This window comes from Sphaerodactylus townsendi, linkage group LG07 (assembly GCF_021028975.2).
Source record: "Sphaerodactylus townsendi isolate TG3544 linkage group LG07, MPM_Stown_v2.3, whole genome shotgun sequence".
In the NCBI taxonomy this organism is placed as follows: domain Eukaryota; kingdom Metazoa; phylum Chordata; class Lepidosauria; order Squamata; family Sphaerodactylidae; genus Sphaerodactylus; species Sphaerodactylus townsendi.
In genome coordinates this window covers 15,017,929-15,030,105 of record NC_059431.1, presented here as the reverse complement: position 1 = coordinate 15,030,105, position 12,177 = coordinate 15,017,929, and the positions used below count along the sequence as shown (strand labels likewise).

The 12,177-nt window shown below is 47.1% G+C and overlaps 1 protein-coding gene across 1 annotated transcript in view; it reads right to left on the bottom strand.

The window, feature by feature from the left end:
- DCC (DCC netrin 1 receptor) overlaps nucleotides 1–12,177 on the bottom strand; it is a 456,614-nt gene that overhangs the window by 186,059 nt on the left and 258,378 nt on the right. Inside the window, exon 9 of the mRNA XM_048503204.1 lies at nucleotides 5,765–5,959. Coding sequence (XP_048359161.1) covers nucleotides 5,765–5,959 — 195 coding nt within the window. The remainder of the gene's footprint in view (nucleotides 1–5,764; nucleotides 5,960–12,177) is intronic.

Below are 12,177 nucleotides of genomic sequence, written 5' to 3'. Positions count from 1 at the left end.
TGTTACGTGAAAAACAGTTTTAACAAAAGAACCTCTGCCTGCCAGACCTCAATTCACAAAGAAACAATATAATTTCCCCCGATAAAAAAAAACTCAATGGAGCTTTTAATGCTTTGGGCTTTTGGCAAGTGCTTTGAACAGAATCTAAAGCTGGCACTAAACAAGAAGTCTAAGGAAGTCAAGAAGAAACACAAAACAAGAAGAGCCTCTTTGGAGATTTTGAAAGAGAGGCTGGAGGACCATCTGTCAGGAGTGCTTTGATTGTGTGTTCCTGCATGGCAGGGGGTTGGGCTTGATGGCCCTTGGGGTCTCTTCCAACTCCATGGCCCCTTCTGCACACACAGAATAATCCACTTTCAATGCACTTTGCAGCTGGATTTTACTGCGCGGAATAGCGCATTATTCTGCATGTGCGGAAGGGGCCTAGGATTCTATGACTTTTTGATTCGAGCCAGCTGCATGTTACTTTGTCTCCTTAGGCAAACACCTCCATTCAAACGTTTGTGCTCGACTCATCACCTGGCCCAATCTTCACATCACCTGGCCCAATTCTTCTTTGTACTACAGTCCCCACATCTCACATAGATTTTCCTCCATGATCCCTTACATAACCTTTTTTGAAAAAGTCAGTTAACAAGGACTCCTGATTCCTTTTTTACCAGTGGAAAAACTGACTGGATCCAGCCCCTCCAACATTAGACATTTTGATGTTGTTCTTGAAACACAATGCAAAAAACACCTCCTCCCCAGCCTGGTCTGTTCACAGAAATTCTCCTGGATCCACAGTCTAGGCTACGATTGCGTCATTATCACATCGAAAGCTAGAAATGCTTCCCTCGTGCAAGAGAGCCTTGTTGCAGAATCCATGTCATCACGTACACATTGCAGAGGAATGCCAGCACAGGAATAAGAAACCGGAAGTCCTTTTGGAAAGCAGTAGCAACCAGAGTGTCTAATTCCGAGTCAAATCGGTGACTCCAAAGCAGCTGTCCTAAATGACAGTATTGTATACTGTATGCCACACAGAGAAACACATCTTACCATGACATATCTATATGGCAGCCATATATGTGGGTAAAACATTACCAGCAAAAACTACCAGACTATGGCCACACAGCCTGGAAAACCTACAACAGCCAGTTAACAAAGCAAACAGGGTCAGCATCATCATACTGTAAGGTGGGGGAGCACAGCTGTTCGGGGCCCAGTGTTTCTGGTGGGGCCCACTGCTGCTGACTTGCATGCCTTTCATGCCCCCACAGAGCCTTTGGTTATTTCCCCTTTAAGATTCAGTTTCCCCACAGTCAGTATTTTTTATTTATTTATTGTATTTATAAACCGCCCTCCCCTGAAGGGCTCAGGGCGGCAAACAGAACAAACAAAGAGAGCACAAATAAAATCAAAGTTAAATATAGCTCTATATGCTAAAATTAACCCCATTAAAATGCAGCATCCTAATATCAAAATTAACGATGGCGACCTACTAGCAATCCCCTAAAAAGAAAAAGGGGAGGAGAAGGGAGGGGGGGAACGGCAGGGTCCACAGATGTTATAAGAGAGGAGATAGGAGGGGAGGTATCAGCGGCCGGACCCCCCGAAGGCCCGGTGGAACAGCTCTGTCCTGCAGGCCCTGCAAAATTCTTTAAGATCCCGCAGGGCCCGCATAGCTGGAGGTAGAGCGTTCCACCAGGCAGGGGCCAGAGCTGTAAAAGCTCTGGCCCGAGTGGAGGTCAGCCGCATCATTGAGGGGCTAGGGATCACCAGCAAATTTGCCTCTGCTGAGCGCAGAGGCCGATTCGGGACATGTGGGGCAAGACGGTTCCGTAGGTATGGAGGTCCCAGGACGCGCAAGGCCTTAAAGGTCAAAACCAACACCTTGAAAACGATTCGGAATTCAATCGGTAACCAGTGCAGGCGGCACAGCACAGGTGAGATATGGTCTCTGGCGGCACCTCCTGTGAGCAAACGTGCCGCCGCATTCTGGACCAATTTTAATTTCCAAATCAGATGCAAGGGGAGGCCTGCGTAGAGCGAGTTGCAATAATCTAGCCTGGAGGTGACCGTTGCATGGATCACAGTGGCCAGGTCCATTTGAGAGAGGAAAGGGGCCAGCCGCCGGGCCTGACGAAGATGGAAAAACGCAACCCGGGTTACATGGGCCACCTGGGTCTCCATTGAAAGAGACAAATCCAGGTGGACCCCCAGGCTACGAACGGAGGAGGCCGCTGCCAATGTAGCCTCCTCCCACACCGGCGGCTGGAAATCCCCAGCCCCACCCTCCCGCCCCAGCCAGAGGATCTCCGTCTTAGACGGGTTCAGTTTTAGCCTGCTCTGCTTCAACCAACCAGCAACCGCCTCCAAACAATGCTGGAGAGCCACAGGGGCGATGACCGTTCCCCTCTACATCAACAGGATGAGCTGAGTGTCATCAGCTCACTGATGACAGGTCAGCCCAAAGCTCCGTACCAACTGAGCAAGGGGTCGCATATAGATGTTAAATAATAGCGGGGACAACAGCACTCCCTGGGGCACACCACACTGAAGTGGGCACCTTTGGGAGGCTTGGTCCCCACACCACACTTGCTGGGTCCGATCCCGGAGGAACGAGGCAATCCACTGAAGGACAGTGCCCCGCACCCCAGAAGCGGCCAGGCGGTGGGTCAAAAGATCGTGGTCGACCACATCAAACGCTGCGGTAAGATCTAACAACACCAGCAGCGCCAATCCGCCCTGGTCAAGTTGCATACGGAGCATGTCCGTGATGGCGACAAGAACAGTCTCCGTCCCATGCCCAGCACGGAAGCCGGACTGGAAGGGATCGAAGGCCGATGTGTCCTCCAGAAAGCCCTGAAGCTGCTCCAACACCACTCTCTCAATTACCTTCCCCAGAAATGAAAGATTCCAAACGGGGCGGTAATTGGCCAGATCTCCCAGTATTGGCCAGATCTCCCAGTATGGTTTTGTCTTACTGTTAGGTCTTCCATTGGAGGGTATTTTAGTTAGTCCCTGCCCCTTTAAGACTTTCCCCAGTAGGCAATTTCCTTTTCCTTACCCAGCTACCCCTATTTTAGTTGTAGTCAGTCTCAATGAGGTGCTAAGGGAAGCTGGGGTCCCTTAATATTCGTGACGTCCATATGTTTATATGGTGGTCCAAAGAGAACAAGTCAAGTTTATCAGCAGTTAGAGCAAAGACCAAAAATAACAGATGCAAGGAAGCAAGAAACAGTGAACTTTCTGAAAGCAGCCCGAAAATGACAAAGTCTGCAGCTTCTAATATCCTGAAGACAATATCCTGATTAGTTAGACCCAAGGGAGGAGTTAGGGTCTTGTTTCTCTCCATTAATAAAGCCATTATAAGAACTGTTGGCTTGTGTCTCCCCCTTTCTGTCCCAGCCAAGAACAGGGCACCTCTAACAGAGTCACTGGGGGGGGGGGCAGAACAATGCCCATCCCAACACCTTCTCAAGCATTCCAGCCTCAAGCTTCCAGCCATATGCAGTGCCCAGCATAGACAGGAAAGAGCACGTCCTTGGTGCAGGCATCTGTGAACATGGGCAGTGAGATGGCACGTGTGGGGAGGATGCACAGGCTTGTGGACTGGGGAGGGGATACAAACAAAGGCATGAGCAGGGCCATGGGAAGAGGAGGGGAGGGGGTCCCTAGGTAATCTCTGCCTAGCCCAGCCCCTCCCCCCAAAAAACTTGATCTGATCAGGGAAGCAGGGATGGGTGACCACTACCTCCTTGCTCAAACCAGAGTCCAGCAGCATGAGTGGTCATGAAGGATTCTTGGGAGGCGGGACTTCCCCCTCACATTGTTCTAAACCAGGGGTCGGCAACCTTTAACACCCAAAGAGCCATTTGGACCCATTTTCCATGGAAAAGAAAACATTTGGAGCCATAAATACTTTTTGACATCTAAAATGAAGATAACACTGTATATATTCTCGTGCAGGGAGAAGTTCCCTTCTTTGGGGCCCATTTTTACCCATCAAAGCAAAAAAAATGGGGTGTGTGTGTAAAAAGCTGGTTGTTTTGTACATGATTCAAATGACCAGCAGTAGAACCTGTTTCATACATGCCTCTCTAGGAACAAGGACTCTTTCCCATTAACCCTTAGGGCGACTCTTCGAAGGAGGCTGAGAGGACTCAAGTCACGCGGAGCCACAGTGCAAGGACAAAAGAGCCGCATGCGGCTGTGGAGTCGCGGGTTGCAGACCACTGTTCTAAACCCATTCATTATGGCTGGGCCCTCCAAGTAAATCTCCCAAACTCACTCCAGCACTTTCCATCATCACCACCTGAGAAAAATCTGTAACTGACTGCCAGGCATCCAAAGTATAGTAGGTGACAAGTCAAAACAGCGGGAACTCTTTAGCGTCGAGGTTAAGAGTGGCAGACTCTAATCTGGAGAACCAAGTTCGATTCCCAGTCCTCCTCATGATGATGATGATGAAGAAGAAGAAGAAGAGGAGGAGGAGGAGGAGGAGTTTGGATTTATATCTCCCCTTTCTCTCCCATAGGAGACTCAAAGGGGCTTACAAACTCTTTGCCCTTCCCCTCTCACAACAGACACCCTGTGAGGTAGGTGGGGCTGAGAGAGCTCCGAGAAGCTGTGACTAGCCCAAGGTCACCCAGTTGGGGTGTGTGGGAGTGTACAGGCTAATCTGAATTCCCCAGATAAGCCTCCACAGCTCAGGCAGCAGAGCTGGGAATCAAACCCGGTTCCTCCAGATTAGATACACGAGCTCTTAACCTCCTACGCCACTGCTGCTCCTGCTGGTGACCTTGGGCCAGTCAGTTTTCTCAAAACTCTCTCCACTCCCTACCTCACAGGTGCCTGCTGTGCGGAGGGGGCGAGAAGGCTGCTTTGAGACTCCTTAAAGGTAGAGGAAAGTGGGGTCTGAAAGCTTTTCTTCCTCCTCAGGTGCAGGAGGACCTGACCCCAGCCATATGCTACAGGTGACCTTCCCAAATCTGTGGAAGTGGGCAGAGCGTTCTGCTGACGCACATAACCAGGACTGCAGCCCATCCCCTCTGCCCTGCAGACCTCAATTAAAAACTGAGTTTGCCCTTTACCTTCACAGTCCTCTTGTGGCTTCACAGTCAGGCATAACAAAGAGGCAGAAAGCAGAAACTCCTATATGTAATTCAGGCTCTGATGCAACAGCACTGAGACGAGGAAACCAAACCTCCCAGAAACAAAATTGCTGGGAATACTTCATGTATCTCCATTATCACATTGGCCAAGGATTTTGAACCTGCTCTATCCCTACTGGGTAGAATTGTTTCATGGATGCTTGAGTGCACTTCTACACACTGATATGTACGCTCCAAACTTCATTCACGTCAGCAGCTTATGAAAGAGAGGATGTAGAAGAAGAGGAGAGAGTTTGGATTTATATCTCCCTTTCTCTCCTGTAGGAGACTCAAAGGGGCTTACAATCTCCTTGCCCTTCCCCCCTCACAACAAACACCCTGTGAGGTGGGTGGGGCTGAGAGAGCTCCGAGAAGCCGTGACTAGCCCAAGGTCAACCAGCTGGCGTGTGTGGGAGTGCACAGGCTAATCTGAATTCCCCAGATAAGCCTCCACAGCTCAGGTGGCAGAGCTGGGAATCAAACCCGGTTCTTCCAGATTAGATACACAAGCTCTTAACCTCCTACGCCACTGCTGCTTCCTCCGGGCCAAGGGCTGAAAGAACACTTCACAAAATCGGAAACATGTATTTTCTTAGAAACAGCCTGGCAGAGAGAGATGCGCTCACCCAAATGCTCGATCGAATAGTACCGCTGTTTGCTGTCCACCCGCACAGTCTCGGCATAGGGGCTGCCCACTCCGTAGCCAATGATGTATCCGCGCACAATGATGTTGGGGTTCAGCGGCGGCGTCCAGCTCATGACGATGCTGGTCGACAGAGGTCTGACGTGAAGGGAGCTCGGCTGGTCCGGAACCTGAGATTCTACGATTCAAAGGAAGGGGGTGTTAAGCGTGGCACTATTTTTGATCAAATCAGTGACAAAAAGCATAGTTTAGGTAGCTGGTGCTGGAAGTTAGGAATGCCAGCCTCCAAATGGGACCTGGGGACCTCCACAATTAACAGCTCTTCTCCAGCCTACAGAGATCAGTTCCCCCTAGAGAAAATGCATGCTTGGGGTGGGGGGTGGCGGGGGGGGGGGGCTATGGCACTGTATTTCCAGAGAGATCCCACTTCTCTGCTGGAAAGTGGGGTATAAAACTATAAAAGAATAAGAGTTTCGATTCATATCCCACTGTTCTCTCCAGTAAGGGGACGCAAGGTGGCTTACAAGCTCCTTTCCCTTCCTCTACCCACAACAGACACCTTGGGGGATATGATTGAAGTATATAAAATTATGCATGGGGTAGAAAATGTGGACAGAGAGAAATTTTTCTCTTTCTCACAATACTAGAACCAGGGGGCATACATTGAAAATGCTGGGGGAAAGAATTAGGACTAATAAAAGGAAACACTTCTTCACACAACGTGTGATTGGTGTTTGGAATATGCTGCCACAGGTGGTGGTGATGGCCACTTACCTGGATAGCTTTAAAAGGGGCTTGGACAGATTTATGGAGGAGAAGTTGATCTATGGCTACCAATCTTGATCCTCCTTGATCTGAGATTACAAATGCCTTAGAATACCAGGTGCTCAGGAGCAGCAGCAGCAGAAGGCCATTGCTTTCACATCCTGCACGTGAGCTCCCAAAGGCACCTGGTGGGCCACTACGAGTAGCAGAGTGCTGGACTAGATAGACTCTGGTCAGATCCAGCAGGCTCGTTCTTATGTTCTTATGTTCTTAAACAGGTGGGGCTGAGAGAGTTCTGAGAGAACTGTGACTAGCCCAAGGTCACTTAGCTGGAAACTTATCTGATTCACCAGATAAGCCTCTGCCACTCAGGGGGAGGGGGGGTGAGGAATCAAACTTCACAAACTTCACAGTTCTCCAGATTAGAATATACCTGCTCTGAACCAGTATACCACAGTTCTTATTCTAAGAGTGGTGGGGTTTCATCTGGAGGACCAGGTATGATTCGCCATCCCTCCACATGAATGTGCTGGGTGACCTTGCACAAGTCACAGTTCTAATACTTTGGAGGGTAGACAATATGGCACTGTACCCTATAGAGATTCAAGTCCTACCCAGATTTTCAGGGGTTTCCCTACCTGGAGCTGGTAACCCTATGCCCCCCCCCCACATTCCCACCTGTGGCCAGAGGGCACATAGTTTGAATGCCTACCAGAAGTAAATAAGTGAGTCTCTGAGTAATAGACAGAGAAGACACACACTTTTTAACCATTATCTTTGGGTTTTTTTCTGCACTGGGGATATATCTTGGTATTTTCTTCTACACCATACAAGACACCTGATTGTGCTACCTGTTAGTCATTGCAGAACTACCCCTTGCTTTCCCATGGGTTGCGGGAAGGTTTACAAAGAATCAAATGAGAAGTGAAATAATCAGTCAGAACAATGAAGATGACAATGACAACCAGATGAGAGGAAACAGAGGCCCTTTCTGCACGGGCCATTTACGGCGCCCTGGGGACGGCAAAAACGCTGTCCCCAGAGAGCCATTTGCACAGGTGGCGCTGCTAAAACGCAGCAGCGCCGACCTGGCTCCCCTCCCCCTCCCCCAGGGCAGTGTCAGGCATGGAAAACAGCGCATTTCCGGCGGCGTGGTGTGAACGGTTTGGAAAACAGCGCATTCCCGGCGGCGTGGTGTGAATGACACCTCCGGGAACACGCTGTTTTCCCCTTCCCTCTCCCACTCACCTTGTCGCCTTCATCGCCCTGCTGGCCTCCTAAGACCCTCCCTCGCTGTCCTCCGACCCCTGGAGGTTGGAGGGCAGCATGGGTGGGTCTTAGGAGGCCAGCAGGGCGACAAAGGTGACGAGGTGAGTGGGAGAGGGACGGGGAAGAGGTGGTTCCGTGCGGAGCCGTCTCTCTTGCGCCGGCCTCACCTGGGGCCGCTCGCACGCTCCCGTGCGAACGGCCCCCCCCTCCACCGGCAGAATTCCTGCTGGTGCAGGGGCACCCTTTGGCCCATGCGGAAAAGGCCAGAATCACAATACATACACCTGTAAAACAAAATGTCACAGATTTCTCACATAGACACGCAGATCATCAAGCACTAAAAATCAAGTTAACTAACCAGGGACTAGAAACTTAGCACACATTAGTGAGACATTTCTGTTTGCTAGGAACATTTCCTGGCAATGGTCTATAGGCTTTGTAGCAATCTCATTGCAAACATTTTTATTTCTTCATGCAGCGTCATTTGGGAAGCTGTCTGACGTAACACAACAGTACCTGGTGAAAACAGCTACTTTCCAATAGTGTTTGATTTACAAGGAACACATACTGCTTTTACGATATGCGAGCCAGCACTCTTGCTTTGTTTTTAAAAGCCTCTTAAAGGTTAAAGCCAGCCTTTGACAGAGGTTTGTGAAGGAGCTCTCCCACAGCACACGCCTCTTTAGGAAAATGGCACGGTAGCTTGTCTCTTAAGCAGCAAGAAAGAGACATTACAATCTTCCCACGTGGTAATATATCCCCTGTTTCCCCGAAAATAAGACATCCCCTGAAAATAAGACGTAGTAGAGGTTTTGCTGAAGTGCTAAATATAAAGCATCCCCCGAAAGTTAGACGTAGCAAAGTTTTTGTTTGGAAGCATGCCCGTCGGACAGAACACCAGAGCATGAAGCTGTGGAACGGAAAAATAAGACATCCCCTGAAAATAAGACATAGCGCATCTTCGGGAGCAAAAATTAATATAAGACACTGTCTTGTTTTCGGGGAAACACCGTGTGTGTGCGTGCGTGCGTGCGTGTGTGTGTGTGTGTGTGTGTGTGTGTGTATCTATCTCTCTATCTCTCTATCTCTCTATCTCTCTATCTCTAGATAGATAGATAGATAGATAGATAGATAGATAGATAGATAGATAGATAGATAGATAGATAGATAGATAGATAGATAGATAGATAGATAGATAGATAGATAGATAGATAGATAGATAGATAGATAGATATAAATTGCTTTTTATTAATATAATTTCAAAATACTGATACAGACAATACAATTTGAACATTGGTTTCCCTTAACATTTTTCATAAATTAATAAAGTTTACATATTTTATCCATTTTGTGAAATCTTTTAATATACGGTAAGCTTTTCTTATTTTATAAATATGATTGTATGTCAACTATTGTTTCTTCTATTTATTTATCCTACGTCATCTGTAAATCTTATCTATTTTAGTATTCGATAAGGAGAAATTGTAACATCATTATTTACATGTATATATTTTATTCTGCTTATAAGTATCATATGCAGATGTCTTATTGGATGAGCCATTCTGTCCAACATGTAAAGCTGTTTATCTTTCCAGTCCTCTATTGATGGTAATTGGTCTGTTTTCCATAACTGTGCTAGAACTATTCTTGCTGCCATTATCATATGAAACAGTATATGTGTATGCGGATGCAATATGTTGCAAGAGGATAGCATTGGACCCAACAGATAAATAATTGATTGTCCTGGGAAATAAATTCCTATAACTGCTACTATTTGCTATTGTATCATTTTCCAATACTTATTCACTTATTCACAAGTCCACCAGCTATGATAGAATGTGCCCACTTCACTTTTACATTTCCAACATAGGGGAGAGTTTAGTTTTGTCTATTTTTGATAAAATTAGTGGCCTATAACATTTTAGCAAAATCTTGCAGGCTGAAAGGAGAGCAATGCAAAATGCTGATGCAAACTCCGGCAAAAATGGCCTCTTTGGATGGTGAAGCATTCCCCCTCTACACCTTGGGAGAAGCAGTGGCGTAGGAGGTTAAGAGCTCATGTATCCAATCTGGAGGAACCGGGTTTGATTCCCAGCTCTGCCATCTGAACTATGGAGGCTTATCTGGGGAATTCAGATTAGCCTGTACACTCCCACACACGCCAGCTGGGTGACCTTGGGCTAGTCACAGCTTCTCGGAGCTCTCTCAGCCCCACCTTCCTCACAGGGTGTTTGTTGTGAGGGGGGAAGGGCAAGGAGATTGTCAGCCCCTTTGAGTCTCCTGCAGGAGAGAAAGGGGGGATATAAATCCAAACTCTTCTTCTTCCTTCTTCTTGGGAAGAAAGGCAATAAAAAGGCAATGGGAGTAATACTTTTTTCCCCGCCCCAATGTCATTGATTGTTCCTGTCCCTGCCCTTGGGATTTTATAGGCTTTCACAGTAAATTCTAGGGAGAGCATGTAAAGTCTTCCAAGGAGCCACGGAAGCCACGGGGAAGCCTTGTTGGAATATTAGCGCTCTTAGAACGCGCCCAGCGCTTTTACAAGACTTTCACACTCCATCGCCTGGAAGTCGCTTAATTGGGCTCTGTTTAAAAGAAACAAACAAGCCAGCAAACACGATCCAGTTCAGTTCCTCGAGAATTCCCTGCAGGCTGCACATCTTCAATCTCATAACGTTTGTTGTCATTCAAGGGAACCGAGCTACTTTGGATGACTATACATCAACGTTTCTGGAAGGTATTCAATGACAACACGCTTAAAGGGGCACCGTGTGTGCCAAATACAAACTAAGTTGAGAAACGTCAACACTTCCAAGCTCTGTTACTCATTTTTATAATTATTAGAAGTCTAATTATAATCAAGATTACACCAGACGGGCCACTGTGCAACCTACGTATGTGTCATGCTCTTGTCCTTGTAGACATGAAATCACAAGGGAAGAATAAACAGAAAAATGCTAAAAATGGTGAAAAGGACGCAAGGACAGTTAATAGACTTTAATTAAACTCTCAAAGTTGTTTTGGGTTGTTAATGAGCATATTTTCCTACTTTGCTCTATTGCATGTTTATCCCACATCTTCCCCTGCAGACCTCCTGGGGCTCCTCCATGTTAGCCACACAACCCCATGAGGTAGGCTTTTTGCCGTTCAGTCACAGCTGACTTTGGGTAACCTCATAGTGTTCTGAAAGGAAAAGACTTCAGAGATGGTTTGCCATTGCTTGCCTCCATGTCAATTATTATTATTATTATTATTATTATTATTATTATTATTATTATTATTATTATTATTATTATTATTATTATTATTATTATTATTATTATTATTATTATTATTATTAATTCGATTTATTAGACCGCCCTACCCCCAAAGGGCTCAGTGCAGCTTACAGGCAATCAAACACAATACATTGCAACTAAAACAATAGAATAATCCCAATTAAAACAACGAATACAATAAAAACAGTAGCAGCAATAACCTTTCCCTAATTAATAAATTAGGTGGATGACGTTCGGTAAAAGCCCGGGAGGGGACTGGCAGATTTTCAGACAAGCCGATGACACATAGGGCAACAAATATATCCCTACCTTTCCTGACTATATTCAGGATCGGGGGAGCTTCCTTGGAGGTCATCCGGCCAAGGCCAGTCAACCCTGCTTAGTATCTGAGATCTGATGAGATCAAGCTAGCTTGGAGCAGCAGTGGTGTAGGAGGTTAAGAGCTCATGTATCTAATCTGGAGGAACCAGGTTTGATTCCCAGCTCTGGGAATCTTCTTCACTCCCACATACGCCAGCTGGGTGACCTTGGGCTAGTCACAGATTCTCAGAGCTCTCTCAGCCCCACCTACCTCACAGGGTGTTTGTTGTGAGGGGGGAAGGGAAAGGAGATTGTAAGTCCCTTTGAGTCTCCTGCAGGAGAGAAAGGGGGGATATAAATCCAAACTCCTCCTCCTCCTCCTCCTCCTCCTCCTCCTCCTCCTCCTCCTCTTCTTCTTCTTCTTCTTCTTCTTCTTCTTCTTCTTCTTCTTCTTCTTCTTCTTCTTCTTCTTCTTCTTCTTCTTCTTCTTCTTCTTCTTCTTTCAGAGAGGTAGTCCAGGCAGAGAGAAAACGACTTTCCTAAGATCTTCAGCAGTTACAGTAAATGGGAATTTGAACGTAGTTCAGCCCTCTAAACATGAGGAAGAACTTTCTGACTGTCAGGGCTGTTTGACTGGGATTCACTGCCTCAAGAGTGGTGGAGTCTCCTTCTTTGGAGGTTTTTAAACAGAGGCCGGGTGATCAAAATGTCAGGAGAACTCTGCCAACAGACAACCACCCTGTGGTGGACCTTAGGAGAAAAATGTGGTTCTTTTTGTGCAGTG